At 38.9% G+C, this 15,639-nt stretch overlaps 1 protein-coding gene across 4 annotated transcripts in view; it reads right to left on the reverse strand.

Annotated features, from left to right (window-relative positions):
* Positions 1–15,639, reverse strand: part of LOC119785461 (phosphofurin acidic cluster sorting protein 1-like) — a 36,806-nt gene that overhangs the window by 8,110 nt on the left and 13,057 nt on the right. For 3 of the 4 annotated variants that reach the window (XR_005281041.1, XM_038288153.1, XM_038288151.1), the window contains exons 2-18: positions 15,265–15,352; positions 14,660–14,749; positions 14,450–14,575; positions 14,079–14,241; positions 11,229–11,320; positions 9,192–9,275; positions 9,051–9,110; positions 8,620–8,768; positions 6,603–6,672; positions 4,049–4,111; positions 3,869–3,945; positions 3,659–3,785; positions 3,097–3,201; positions 2,917–3,017; positions 2,680–2,834; positions 270–380; positions 84–186 (exon numbers count right to left, since the gene is read on the reverse strand). Coding sequence is in view for 3 of the 4 variants with exons in the window: in XM_038288153.1 (XP_038144081.1) it covers positions 84–186; positions 270–380; positions 2,680–2,834; positions 2,917–3,017; positions 3,097–3,201; positions 3,659–3,785; positions 3,869–3,945; positions 4,049–4,111; positions 6,603–6,672; positions 8,620–8,768; positions 9,051–9,110; positions 9,192–9,275; positions 11,229–11,320; positions 14,079–14,241; positions 14,450–14,575; positions 14,660–14,749; positions 15,265–15,352 (1,764 nt within the window). In the remaining variant the exon portion in view is untranslated. The remainder of the gene's footprint in view (positions 1–83; positions 187–269; positions 381–2,679; positions 2,835–2,916; positions 3,018–3,096; positions 3,202–3,658; positions 3,786–3,868; positions 3,946–4,048; positions 4,112–6,602; positions 6,673–8,619; positions 8,769–9,050; positions 9,111–9,191; positions 9,276–11,228; positions 11,321–14,078; positions 14,242–14,449; positions 14,576–14,659; positions 14,750–15,264; positions 15,353–15,639) is intronic. The other variant, XM_038288152.1, reaches the window with a different exon arrangement.

Raw genomic sequence — 15,639 nt, forward strand, 5'->3', positions numbered from 1 at the left:
AGCTGCGATTATAAGCCATAATGCTATCCGACACTAATGCCAGCCTATCCAGTCATACAGCCTGTCTTTCTGAACAATGGTACCTCCTGTGTTTGCAGGTCAGCATGGCCTCTGAGATCGGACAAAGGTGGGATACTGCAGCTCCTGCCACATACTCACACACCCGAGCAGACACTCCCAGAGGATCTATTGGGAGGAAAACGACAATCCCACCTTGAGATCTGAGGTTTCATCCAGGGAGAAATTTGTGACAGGAACCCAATACTCACCCAGCAGTGGAGGCTCGGCTCGTCCAAACAGCTCCCTCCATCCTGCGTCCAGGAACAGGCTGCCAAACTTCCCGTCCAGAACCGACAGATACTTTGCTAAAGGGTGGACCCCTGGAGAGGAGGTAACATTTAGGAACACCTGGATCACATCCTGATAGGACCATACATGAACACAGGCTGCTGGAATCTCTGGGTCCTGAAAACCCAGCTGGGTTCTTCCTCAGATCACAGATGCACAGGATAATATCTTATATTATGTTTATGTGCAGCTTGTGTTTGAGGTCAGGGTGAGGTAGAAGGTCAAGCAGCAGGAAAGAAGGTTAAAAAATTATGAACCTTAAACTATAAAGGTTTCTGAGAAGAGTCAGTTCTTCCTGCTTGACTCATTTCTTTATGTTCTACTTTTATAGATGATCAACTTAGTCCTTTTTTCAGTGTTTAGTCCTATTTCTCTCCTTGACATAGCTACTCTGTTGTGGATGTGCTCTCTTCATTCAGTTTAAAATGGACACAAGGCTCATCTGCTCAACTGTGTATTTCCTAAAAAGAGCCAGTTTACTGTCACCTTTTGTGACATGTAATGTATTTATAGATCAGTGCCTTAATGTTCCTTTTCTATGTCTGCTTCTCTCTCCTTCAATCCTCATTGGTCTCAGCAGAGGGCTGCCCACACTGAGCCTGTTTCTGGTTCTGCTTGAGGTTTCCTCCTGTTGAAAGGAAGTTTTTCCTCTCCACTTTCGCTGCATGCTTGCTTGGTGTGAGCGATATCTGTAGAGTCAATATCACAATGCAAGCAAATCTCTACTGTGTCTGCCTGCTTATCCAAGAGAAAAGAATCCTGCAAAGTCAATAACTGGATGCTAAGATGAATTTAACAAAAGTTATTATAGATAGCTAAAAAAACTGAAAACTGGAAGCTAAGAAAATTTGCTTTATTAACCAAAATACAAACAACTAAAAGAGTAAAAAAATAAAGTGTGAAAACATTGCTAAAAACCTCCATAAACAATTGATTTTAAGTTACCATTATGAGCTTGTGTCTTTATGCAAAACTGTGTTTTTCCTTTCACGGGAGTAAGTCAATTTTTTTGTCTAATTGTAGAAAATTATGCAGATATTTGTTAAAGGGGCAATGCTAAATATTAACCTAAAAATATCTTAGGTCAATATATCTCAGATTGAGCTAATGCTTGGGTCAAATGTAATGCAGCCATTGTTTAAAATAATATAGATAAAAACAGCATATCCCATTCAAAAACTAAATTAAACTAATGATTTTAAAAATTTAAAACTAATAAAACTAAACAGAGTGAAAAATTGAAAACAGCTTTGGTTCTGAGCAAGATGGAACAGAAGCCAGACAACTGGCATAAAAACAAGAACTTTGAAAGGCACAGACAGCTCCCTCTGCTGGTGAGAAATAGAATCCATTTAAAAACAGCTTTATGAAAAGTTCTTGCAACACTTAAAGGAATAGTACACCCAAAACATGATTAGCCTTCATTTTCTACTCACCCCCATGCTGAACAACACTCTGGAGTACTTTTTTGATATATCAAATGCATCTGGAGATCTGGGAGGCTTCTTGCTGTCTGCTGACATTCAAATAATGGAGGTCTATGGCTCCCGAGGCAGAAAGGTCCATAAAAGTCCACAAAAAACGTGTCAATATTCCTCCATACTGCTCGTCCAATGTATTCCAAGTGTCCTGAGTGGGTAGCATCCAGAATTTACTCGAAACGAAGTCATTTAGAATGTTTTTAGAGCATAAACAGTAGTGTATAGGATTTCCTGAAAGCGCGTTCACGACTCTACGGAAACCGCGGCAGACCAAACCAGATGAAAGTGCGCATTCAGCTCGGCAAAGAACTCATGCTCTTCCTCAACACTGAAGTCCTCAGACATTTTTCTTTCGTTGTTTCTTTCTTTGCACAGGTAAACAGCACATTTCTTCTTCTACGCTTGCATTATCGGCAGAGCAGACGCTGAAAGCGCACTTTCATCTGGTTTGGTCTGCCGCGGTTTCCGTAGCGTCGTGAACGTGCAGGCGCGCGCTTTTAGGAAATCCTATACACTACTGTTTATGCTCTAAAAACATTCTAAATGACTTCGTTTCGAGTAAATTATGGACGCTACCCACTCAGGACACTTGGAATACATTGGACGAGCAGTATGGAGGAATATTGACACGTTTTTTGTGGACTTTTATTGACCTTTCTGCCTCGGGCACCATAGACCTCCATTGTTTCAATGTCAGCAGACAGCAAGAAGCCTCCCAGATCTCCAGATGCATTTGAGATATCATGTTTTGGGTGTACTATTCCTTTAACTGAAGCCACGGAGAGAAACCTCCTGCTTAGAACCAAAGCTGATCAGATGTTCAGTCTGATGAGTTTGTAGCAGTGCCTACCGTAAGGGATGATAAGGAAACAGAGGTAATGCAGCCAATCAGGCGTCTTATTGGCCAGCTGATCCACAAAGCAGTTCAGGACGGTGTTGAGGTAACTCTGGTCTCCGGCCACCCCCACCTTCACTGTGGGTGGAGTCTGGGAGTTATAGTTACAGCTGAAAGACACATTCAGGTCAAACATCAGAAAGAAGGGAAGCTGCAGAGGACTTCAGAAAAGACGAATAAGAGAACTCCTACAATCTCTGGAGGCGGGCGATGATTGTGCTGAAGGCAGCCTGAACATCAGCGGATGAGACGCTGCACACGATTGGCTGATCAAAGAGAAGCTCTGACAGGTACTGAGAAGGAAGCGGAAGACGTATCTCATCGTGTCACTGTCCAGGAACAAAGTCTGCCTCGGTTCAGAGTGAGACGTACCTGACCTTGCCAGTCTGTGGTGTTGATCAGGATGATGGAGTCTGGTACCTGATCCTCTGAGAGCAGAATGCTGTTGAGTTGATCCAAAACCACCTTACGGGCCACCTGAACAGACGGACCACTGTTCAGAGAAGAACTTTACTTTCAGCCTGGACCTGAGCTTAGAATTGATGAAAATATGGATCTAAACTTAGATTTTAAATGAAGTAGACCTGAAACCGGATCAGAATATGAACTCATGCTTGGTCTAATAATGGGCCAGATGTGGGTCTGGACTTAGATCTGAAAGGTTCTGTGCTTCCTGACCCCACCCGTTTGGCAGCCTCAGCTGAGTGGATATGTTCGTATTTCTATGTAGGTGTTGTTGCTACCGTGTAAGGCTCATTCTTCTCAGCCTCTGCTATGTTGTAAGAACATGCTGATTTGGTTCCCAGGAGAAGCAGTGCTGCTTTGGGGTTTTTGTTTAGGTTTAGAACTGAGTTTTAAATGGCACTTATTGCAGACTGGGTTTAGGGTTAGGATTAGGCAACAGAATGACCATATGGGTGTCTGTGTGTGAGACCTGCGGAGCAGGTATCCTATGGTCACATGACGTCTCACTGTCCACACTGCTGTTCCTGTCCATCCCTCTGGAGTTCTGTCGGTCCTTCAAGGAGACGGTCCTTGTTGGATGTTGACTTCCTGTCTTACTGCGGAGGAATGTAGAATTAACGAGTTGGGTCAGGCTTATTATCAGCGTCAAGCGTAGATAAATGGAAGTCGGTAGGCCTACCTTGGGGAGATGTGTGTCTGCAGCTCTGTTTTGGCTGCAGGGCCTGCATCTGTTGCCAAGGCGCCATCCTCCGCTTCCTGCATAAGGAGAAACGAATAGGAAAAAAAGGAAAAGGAAAATCATGCATCCGAAACCCAAAGAGCCTTTCTTTTTATGATATAAACTCAGCCCAGAGCCCACCTCATCTTCTCTGGGCCCCTCAGTGCAGTTGGACCTGGGAGATCCAGCAGACAGGGGCTCCACCTGGTCGAAACAGCATTTAGTTATCTGCAGGCAGCAGCAATCCCTTATACACGGTGACAACCTTTCAGGAGGTAGGGAAAGTATTAAAAAGCCAAACACTATGGGTTTTTGATTATTTTTGATAATTGTGACCGTACAGAAACCCCCACATTCATATCTTCAGGTAACACAGAGTACATATCAGACTTAATAATATTACTTTAGCGATAGTTTCAAGGTGTTGCTTTATTGTATATCTCGTACCATGTCTTTCTGTTGTGCTGTTCTTTTTTCATCTCGTTACAGGTGATGAAGCAGACAGAAAAAATGTTTTGTCATTGTCTCCTTTCTACTGTATCTCTTCTTTCTTTCATCTTTTCTCCTTTTTTTTTCTTTTTTCCTTTTTCTTCTTCTGTTTTTCTGCTCTATTTACATTGCAGTGTCCATATAAACTGTAAAACTCCCTGCATAATTATAATAAAGCAATTTATATGCATGAAACAAGTGGAGCAATATGGCAATTACCATACTGCTCCACTTGTGAAAGTAAAATCTGTTGGGCTCTTTTTGGCATCAAGACAATTATTCATATTGCCAGACAGGACACTGTAGTAAAAAAAAAAAAAAAAAAAAAAGAAATTATTATGACCGTTTACATAAAAGGTTCAACTTTTTTTATTATGTATGGTACCTGTTGAATTTTTTTTCTTTTTTTTTTTTTCTTTTTTTTTTCACATTTAATCTACATATGTCAGCATAGTCTACATATGTTATGCTTTGTCTCATTCTGCATTTTAAAAGAATAATCTCATTGGTCCCTTTTTGTGCATCACAGTGTATTGAGTAAATACAAATACTGTGAACAAATAATTTTTTTTATTTCATTTTTTAAACCCCTCAGAATTGTACTATAGACGAGAGTATACCAAATCCTTATATACACCTGAGTAATTTATTGATATGTTGCATAATGTCCTCTTTTTGGTGCTATAGAAATGGTCACCCTAGCTCAGACCCCTGATTATTCCATTTGAAAAAAACATATAAAGCTATTTAAATTAATCAATACAAAGACTATGAATTTACACAAATCATTTAATAAAACATTATTTTACTAAATAATATGATACTTATACATTTCAGCGGCTATAAACTAAATGCTAATTTGTCCACATTCTAAACTCTGCAAGATAAACTATAGATTTTAAATATAAAGGCATAAAATAAATGAGTCAATTGAATTATCTCTGTAACGTGCCTTTAGAAGAAATGTGTTGTAAATTGCCATTATATAAATAAACTGAAATGAATCCTTAAAATTATATAATCAGTATGCTGTATTTATATTGTCATGCTTTATTTCACAATATTTATCCATTATAGCCTGAGAACAGTAAATACTCTGTATCTATATTAATAATCCCTTATCTGATAGCCAAATGTATGGTCATGGCAAAACGCCTCATTTTGCCATCCCGCCATGTACGGAAGAGGATTAGGGCCACTAGAAAAAAAAAAAAAGTTAACTGATTTTTAAATTTTATTTCAGTTTAACATGGGAAAAAAGTCAGAATTCTGCCTTTTTTTTTCAGAATTCTGACTTTTTTCTCAGAATTCTGACTTTAATCTCAGAATTCTGACTCTTCTTAGAATTCTGGCATTTGTTCTCAGAATTCTGACTTTAATCTCAGAATTCTGACTTTTTTATCAGAATTCTGACTTTAATCTCAGAATTCTGACAGAATTTTTACAATAAAAAAAGTCAGAATTCTGAGAAAAAGGTCAGAATTCTGAGAAAAAAGTCAGAATTCTGAGAAAAAAGTCAGAATTCTGAGATTAAAGTCGGAATTCTGAGGAAAAAGTCAGAATTCTGACTTTTTTCCCATACTAAACTGAAATAAAATTTTAAAATCAGCTAACTTTTTTTTTTTTTTCCACTGGCCCTAATCCTCTTCCGTAGCCATGGTAACACAATTTAACTAAAATTCTCTGTGCCTTAAATAAAGTTAGACTTATTTAAGGCACAGAGGCATTAGACTTCTGACCTGTTTTCAAGTTGATGAGGTTAAAAATGTCAGAAAGCCCCCGCCCCCGCCCTAAGCGAAAGTTACTTCCCTCTTTCAGGGTGCGGGCTTTGATGATGCCATCATTGTACCAGCCAGTTTCACCAGGCACCCGAAGGGGATCATTACTAACAAACTTGGTTCGATTTGGAATCTTTTTGTAAAGGTTATTGCATTTCTAATTGATTGAAAAGTACGCTGAATTCGAGGCCTGGCCACGCCCCTTCAACATACTCAAAAACGTTCGATTTTGATAACTTTAAATCTCATATGCATTACCTGCATAATGGCCAAGCTGGTGGCTTAAAATCTCTAGGAGGAGTTTGTTTTGTGAGTTTTTGGAAATGTTCAAGCCACCAAATAAATGTTTCATTCAGGAGAAAAATTATTAACATTTGAATAACAATCAGGGTTCTATGTAGGTTTGATCCGGGTACAGTTTTACTCACAGCAGCTGTTTGTTCTTTCTGATGCTCCGAACTCCTCATTTCAATCTGAGAGTTGCTTTCAAAGAATGGCCTGCAGACAAAAACTCACGTCAACTTGTCTGCACGAGGCTCATAGAAGCTCTTCTTCACTCATGAAAGTAGAAGTTTTGTAGAAAAAAAAAAAAAAACATTTAGAATTTTCAAGTTGGAAAAAAAAATGTGGGCTAAAACTTAAACTCCAAAACATCCCTAACATCCTCAGAAAACGTGATGGTATTTTGGAGGATTTCGCACATTTGTGAAAAGACTCCACTTCAAAAAAAAATGCACATGCAAAACCCTGTCCCCCCTCCTGAGAGAGAACGCCTATCAAATACGTGCTAGAGCTTGCATGCTCTGTTTAAAAGTTGCTGTTTGCATCGCTCATACAAGCTTACTTTCCAAAAGAAGGTTTGCAAGTTTTCCACGAAGTCAAACTCACCACCAGTAAGTGAAAATGGGGACGAGCACATAGGACAGCCTTACGTAAGCATATCACCAGAATGATTGACAGTTAGGAGGACAAATTATTTTGATGATCTACCCAGAAAAAAAAACATCCTCCACTAATCCATTAACACTTCTGGAATTCTTATTAGCAACTAGATATCCTAAGTATTATGCTTTTTATAATACATAGATGCATATATTTAATTATTTTTTGTTTACATTCTGTAATTTTCCACCCTGACCAGCAGGTGGCGCCACAGGGAGCTGCCGATGTCCCTTGTCGGCAAAGCCACCCCTGCCTTCTGATACCTGATGTGTTCGATGTCAGCAGCTTTGTCCTCCAAGGACCTGAACTGTACGGAAGAGGATTAGGGCCACTGAAAAAAAAAAGTTAACTGATTTTTATATTTTATTTCAGTTTAACATCAACATCTCAGAATTCTGACTTTTTTCCCATACTAAACTGAAATGAAATTTAAAAATCAGTTAACTTTTTTTTTTTTCCCACTGGCCCTAATCCTCTTCCGTAGAACTGGGTCCTTTGAGGTTCGTGAAAATAAGGAGGCCATAAGAGTTTGTCTACGTAACAGTTGAACCAAAAAGTAGGCAAAGAATTGATAGTGAACTTCTCACTACTTTTCTGGATGCTAATAACATTTTTGAGGACCTTCAGCAGCAAAACCGTCATCGTGAATATCAGATTTATAGTCCCCACATTAGAGATATATTAGAATCTGTCCTTAAATGTCAGCAGAAACCCATTTGCACAGGGCAGATAAAAACCTTTTAATAAACCAAACATTACCCGCCACATATCGGACTCAATAACCATTTAAAAAAACTATTTTCTTTATTTTCAGATGGAACTATTCACATACTTTTATTATATTAAACTGAACTTACAATATTCACCACTGTTCAGCGCCATTTACATTTTTCCTCTGAGCAAGGAGCAGCTTTCTTAGACTCGCAATGAATCATGGGATATCCAAAGCTATGAAGGATACAGTGAACCCGTCCTTCAAAAGGGACAAAAAGAAGGCTGAATTTGTCTGCACAATGACGAGTCTTCCAATCCAAGCATGCCTCAGCGCCGTGCTATGATGTAGTCAATCAATAAATCTGGCCTTCAGAGGACTCAGACTCTGAATCTGAACTCAGAAATTGATTATCTTGCCTTGATTCTCCTCTTGTTTAGTCCGTCTTGAAACCTTTGCCAAGTAGAATGCTTCTTTGTGCATAACCCCCAGACTGACTGACTACAACCTCTTCTAGCCTGAGCCCTCTCTACAGGGGATCAATCATCAGAGCCAGCCCAGACGCCCAGCTTCTGCGAAGGTTAGTGACTTTCATTCAGCGCACCTCAAACACCTCTGAGTTGCTTTCAGCCAGTAGACCTGCACCCCTACCCACAGCCATTCCTGTTCCAGTCAGTTCCTTTTCCTGCAGCACCAATTTACCTTTACAGATGGATAACGGATGGACAGAGAGATGGATGCTTTAGCTTTGCATGTTATACATTTGTTAAGTGAGGACTGTTAAGGCTGACCTGAGTTTGGGTTTGGGGGTGCTCTGGATGCTCTCAATGTCATACATGTCCCGGCCGCTGTCACTCATGTTATCAACCTCAATGCTGCCGTACAGTAGATCAAGATCCTGGTCAGACTCAGCATCCTGAGTCTGACCAACAGGGTCACTCTGCACACAGAGGGGTCCAGATTAGGTTCTGCAACATGCATTGACAACAACACTTTTTATTCTTCAGTCAAATGTGAACAATTCTGTTTCTAATAAAAGGGCTGTTCTTTTATAAAACAGCAACACAGACACCACCTCTAGCTTCATGTTCAGATCATCCATCAGAAAGACTTAGCATTTACACTTTGTTTGCCTGAGGTCATACTTGTTATATCGCTAATGGCTACGCTATGTTAAAATATTCCTATAATGACTCTTAGCTGACAAGTATTCAGAATAAACCTCATCAGTGATCCTAAATCTCTTCAACAGAGCAACCAGCTTCTGTTTAAGGTTTGGATGCTGGAAGACAAAAAAACAAAAACAATGTTTTATTATTTGGTTGATTATTCCACAGAAACTAGAGCTGAGGTAGGTCCTCACCTGGGCCAGCGATGCTGTCTGCAGGATTTTTCTGTGAGATCTCTTTATCTTTCTATGGATGTCATCGTCCTCATTCTGCATCTCCTGGAAAACATAAATGCCAGCTTTGACTCCTGACAGGCAGAATTGTTCCCGGGGGAGTAAAAATCAGGCAGCTTAGCTTACAGAAAAGTTTACAACCGGCATCATCTGTGGGTTGACACAGTCAGCGCCTACTGACTTAACGATAGGTGCACACATTTCATCGCTAGCTGAGATTATTGTTGATTCAAAACATTTGGAGCAGAGAGTTTTTAATTACACGTAGTAGAGGACAGGACATGGAAGAGGACACTGACCCATTATTTTTACAGGGATATAATTGATGATTGTTCATACTATACTGAAGAATACAAACGGGCAGTTAAAACAGAAAATAAATGATCTATTATGCATTACAATAGTCAAAGCTTGTATGCAAATTTTAACAATGTCAAAGACTATTTAGGCCAATTTATACCATTATGAACAAGCCATAATGGTAAATAAAGAAGTTCATTAAATAAGAAATACATAAAAAATAAGTGTGCCTCTAGTCTAACATAATTCAAGCACTAAGGAAATGCTTAGAAGAAATCAATGCCTGGATGTCCCATAATTTTCTTCAACTGAATAAAAACAAAACTGAAGTAATAATCTTTGGACCAATAGAGGAGAGATCTAAAGTTAGCACACAGCTTCAGTCGCTTCAGCTAGTAACCACTGATCAGGCCCGAAATCTAGGTGTAGTGCTGGATTCAGACTTGAACCTCCAAAAGCATTTAAAGACAATAATAAGATCAGCTTTCTATCACCTGAAGAACATTTCCAGGGTTAAAGGACTAATGTATCAGCATGACCTGGAAAAACTAATCCATGCGTTTATTTTTAGTCGAATTGCCTACTGCAACGGTGTTTTCACAGGTCTGCCTAAAAAGTGCAGCTGATCCAGAACGCTGCTGGCCGTATCCTCACTAAGACTAAGAAAGTAGAGCACATCACCCCAGTTCTAAAGTCCTTACACTGGCTCCCTGTATCTCAGAGAATAGACTTTAAAATCTTATGTTAGTCTATAAATCTCTGAATGGCTTAGCACCTAAATACATCACAGACTTGCTATCAGTGTATCAACCCTCCAGACCACTCAGGTCTTCTGGCTCCAGCCTGCTCTGCATACCAAGAACCAGAACTAAACATGGAGAAGCAGCATTTAGTTCCTATGCTCCACTTGTCTGGAACAAACTTCCAGAAAACTGTAAAAGTGCGGAAAGCCTGAGTTCCTTTAAATCAAGACTAAAAACACATTTGTTTAGGATTGCCTTCGACTGTTCTAGTTAAACAGTTCAACTAAAACATAATTTCTTTAGTCCAACTGTTTGTAATATTCTTTTTTGTTTTTAATATTCTTATTTATTTTTTATTTTTTCCTACTTGCTTTGATTCTGTTTTATTTTCCTGTATTTTAATCATGTAAAGCACTTTGCATTGTCTTTGTACTGAATTGTGCTATACAAATAAATTTGCCTGGCTTGCCTTGCCATAATTATCTGCCATTTATTTTGTGTCACTGAATCACAAGTAATGAAAGTTATTCATTTTTGTGAACAAGGAGTGTTTGGTTTGGAGTTTTTTCTGACGGTCCCCATGGAAACCACCGTATGTGGGAGGAGAAAGGAGCCACAAAGCCGGCGGCTCATGCCCGTAAGGTTCAGGCAGGGCTGCTGGCCTCCTCCACATAACATTCCTTTCTTACCTCAAATTCCTCTGGTGAAGACCCTGGAAAGAGATCTGAACACTGTCATAGAAAGCGGTCATTACTAGGACTCCTCTGATTGCCATGTTTGTGTCACTGTAAACTGCCAACCCTAGTCTAGAACGCGTCCGCCTCTAAACCCCATCGGAACGCCTTAAACTGGGAGAATTTTTAAATATTATATTTAGAAGGAAGTACGGCTCTGGGACGACATCATGTATTTGGTTTTCATCATGTATTTGTATTTTGGACGAACCATCAGTTACCTGAGGCGGGAGAGCATCATCACTTCCTTCTTGATCTGAGAAGAAACTGTCGTCGTCGTCCTCCCAGTAATGTTCCGTGTCAGGAGAACGATCTGCACAAACAAACATGTCATGATCACATCCTGCCTCAGGAGCTGTTTTGTGTCACACGTGAATAAAATGTGCCTTTTTTCTGCTCTGTGTGGTTTTGTTTCTTAATCTATGAATCAGAGAGCAGAACTTTTTTTTTCAAAAATTTAACTAAAGAAATATTCTATTACTTCTACTATAACCTTGTGCAACAATTAAGTATTGTTATGATGTTTTACTTTGACCAAAACTTTTGAAACACTTTTTTTTTATTATTCTCTTTTTATGGGTTTACATATACAATCTGTTTGGAGCCAGACCCAGAAGAAAAGATAATTTTAAAATAATTTTAAACTACTCTTTTTTATGATAACACTGATATATGAAAGTAATTTTAATGAATTTAAGGTTAAGCTCTATATCAGGGGTAACCAATAAAAAATCAGCGGGGTCCGAATAAAGAAAATCATCAACCAGTAAAGGTCTTTTTATCATAATCGGTTACTTTAAACAGAAATTAATACTGCAATAAAATGCAGTTTTTATGAATCCATGTTATACATTGAATTTTTAAATAGAAAATATAAAAAAAAATAGAACATTTGTAAATTTTAAAATCTAAAGTGTTTTTTGAAGTAGAGAACAACAATTGTTCAGTCCGGTATATAGACAATTTCCTGATTTACATAATTTATGAAACACCTGAACTGACCGTTTGTTTGTTTTCTTTTTATGGCTTAATGAGAGCAGTGGGCTTTATGCTGCCATGCAAAGCTTTAAACCAGGGTTTGAATGGAGACTAAGCCATTCTAGGCTCATTTGTGAGCTTATATATTCCCAAAAAACTAAGACCATTTGTTTAAATTATTGGATGCAAAATATTGGTACTTCAACATACCAGGAGGCAGATTTCTCATCTCGATCAAAATATTTATTTTATACTAAGAGGCTCAAAATTTTCACCAAATCCAGTCAGAACGCCCAAGTGTATGGAGGATAAAAAGTGCCAAAATTAAATAAATAAATACAGCATTAAATAAATAATTAAATGTGTCAATAATTAATTAAATGTGGAATGAAATAAATAAATGTGTCATTCATTAATTAAAAACCACGTCACTAACATAAAGTGCCACAATTAAATAAATACAGCAATAAACAATTAAGTGTATAATTCATTAAATAAATAAGGAATTAAATATATAAATGTGTCATTAATTTAATAAAAAACGTCTTCATTTTATTAAAAAATATATATAATTATTTCAGTGTGCATTTAATTATTTCATGGTCCTGTGTCGCAGTGCATCGAAACCATTAAAAGAATCTGTCAAACTCACCCATCAAAGTTAGGGGGCGGTTATCTAACACCTGATTGGTCACCCTGCACATTAAGGCGAAGCAAATCGATTACAGAGACTGTGATCCACAGGTTGTGAACATACTCTGATACAGTAGGTGGCGACTCGATTCGCGTTAACCCCGCCCTCTAACTTTGATGGGTGAGTTTGACAGATTCTTTTAATGGTTTCGATGCACTGCGACACAGGACCGTGAAATAATTAAATGCACACTGAAATAATTATAGATATTTTTTTTATAAAATGAAGACGTATTTTATTAAATTAATGACACATTTATATATTTAATTCCTTAATTATTTAATGAATTACACATTTAATTAATTGTTTATCTTTGTATTTATTTATTTAATTGTGGCACTTTTTATCCTCCATACAAGAGCGCCACTCACAATTTCAAAAGAAACTTCTCATCTCAGGCCTGGATGAAGAGATGCTGAGTTTGGAAGCAGAGAACTAACATTTCTCTGAAACATATGCTGGCTGGATGATGGTGGGGATTTTTTTAATATGTCATATTAGCATATTAAATATGTCATAATAACATATTAAGAGTTCATTTCCACATGTTTTGCTCCTGACTTTAATAATAATATAGCGCATGCTCTCCTTGAGCTCCGAGGAAGTCGTAGAGGAGCAAGACAGAAGGAACAGCGGAGGCTGTAGGTGCTGCTTTGCGCAGGAAGTCTGGAGCGGAGCGGAGGACGTGGGATTTCGTGTTTAGACTCTGTCGTCGGACAACATGTTGTAATTTATAAATGTTTTAAATCAGGTTGGGTCTGGATTAGCCAGCAGGTGGGTCCGGATCCGAACTGCAGTCCGCTAATCCGTGACCTCTGCTCTACATATAATTAATCTGGGTTTGTTCATATCGAATCTATTCAGACAAAGGAGAGTTGTTCAGCAGAACCTTCTGAGCTGATTCTGTGCAGAGACACCTAATGTTTGTTACCATAATTTGGTTTTACAAAATGACAGTAACTCATAAAATAGCAGCAGACGTTAGGAAAAAGCACAAATTATGCCTGTAGGCCATTGCTGTTCCTTTTGGGCTTCATGGTTCTGACCAAAAAATTTAAAATAAATACTTAAGAAGAAAGAAATTTGAAAATATAACATTTGAATACATTTATTTGAAAAGAAAAAAAACAATTTCAAAAAATGTCAAAAAGGGATTTTGAGAAAATCTTTTTTTGAGTAAAAAGTTTTTAAAAGGAGAGGGGTTACACACAGGACGAAAAATTATGAGAAAGAATTACAATCAAAGCTAATCGAAGGTAGAGGTAAAAATGGACGAAGGACATCTCAAAGATGTGGTTATTTAAATAATTGCAGATCCAAAGTTCAGTTAGCTGCATTGTTTTAGTGTGTCTGTTTGTTTTGTGCTCAGCTTCCAGGATGTCCACTTCTGTCCTCCTACCTGAAGCTTTAGTCTTGTTGCCATGGTGACTACACACATCCTCTTGCTCGACCGGCTGGCTAGACAAAGAATGGACGCTCAGTTCTGCTGCTCGCACTGAAGCATCCTTCTGGTTGCTATGGAGACCAAGGATTTGGGCTCCATCCGTTGGATGCTGCATCACCTTCCAGGCAAACACAGACACCGACACACAGAGAAGCCAGTAAAATGCTCTGGTGGAATTAAAACTTTCTGTGGTGTGAAAATAAACTGTCTGTCTAACCATACAGGTTAAAGGTCATGACCCTGAATCAGTCTGGCTGTTTGCAGGAGTTTTCTCTAGAAGCAAGATGGTAGCCGGTCATCCAGCCTGCAGCTGCTTCTTGTCTAACCTCGTCCATGTTGATGACACCCACAGCGAGTGATTTGTAGCCTAGGATGGTGCGGTTTTTGTACTTCTTCCTCCTCTGCAGCATCACATGCAGACGATTGGTGTCTCTCTTCAAGAAGTGGGGATACTGACCGACAGAAGACAGACAGGAGCTAACATCAGCAACAAATCTGGTCTCTGTGTTATTTTCATGACTGAGGAGAAGATGAACCTGCAGGGAGAAGGTGAGCTCCAGATCTGTTTCCACCAGGCTCCCAGGAGGAAGAAGGTACTCGCTGGATCTCAAAGTCCGCTTTGAACCCTGAGAACCAGAACCGCAATTAGGTCATGACTGGTTTATTATGTCAGAAGTTATGAAAACTGTAGATAAAAAAGGCAGAAAAAAGGAAAGGCCAGGTTGCCATGGAAATGCTTTAAGGTTCAAACTGAGCTGCAGCCTGGAAACAAAACATGGATCATTCATCCTGTTTATACCAGAACTAAAGAGGGTTAGATATTCATATAACTGACGGTAACAGTAGAGCCGATTTTAGGAATTATGTTGTTTTTGGTCTGTGGTTTGCTAGCTCTTCAGAGAGATAGACCCCGTATTGCGGTTTATACACCATAATCTGTTACCCATCATATATAGCGACCCAAGGGGACGCTGCAGACATTTGACCATAGGCTTCTTTAGGTGTAGGTAGGAATGCTGTGAGGTTAAGGTTAAGATGTTCCTAAAAACAGGCCAGGCTCTCTCAGCTGTTTTTGGGAGCTACGCTGCAGAGTAATTCTCTTTTTGCAGAACCCAATCATAGGGAAACGTTTGAGGCTCACCTGGATCTTCACAGCAATGATGAACGAGGTGAGGTCTTGGTCCAGCTCCCTGAACAACATCAACTTCTTAAGAGTCAGACTGCAGAGCCTGAAGAAGAAAGAAAACGCCTCACTGATCCATAAAGGAATTTCTAACAAAAAACCAGCAAATCAGAGATGTCTAAGCAGGAAGCGCTGATATGAGCTCCCCCTCAGGTCAGATATTCACTCAGTATCCAACCTGCTTAAAACAATAATGGAAACAAAGTCCACTCCATAGTAAAACGATATTCAATATTCTAACTCCTCAGATGCATTGAATTGTCTAAATATATCGGCCCCTCCACTTAATGCTACACAACACAATATGAGTCTATGAGGCAAAGATTCAGTTTA

This window comes from Cyprinodon tularosa, unplaced genomic scaffold, assembly GCF_016077235.1.
Source record: "Cyprinodon tularosa strain WSP-4 unplaced genomic scaffold, ASM1607723v1 ctg25, whole genome shotgun sequence".
In the NCBI taxonomy this organism is placed as follows: Eukaryota; Metazoa; Chordata; class Actinopteri; order Cyprinodontiformes; family Cyprinodontidae; genus Cyprinodon; species Cyprinodon tularosa.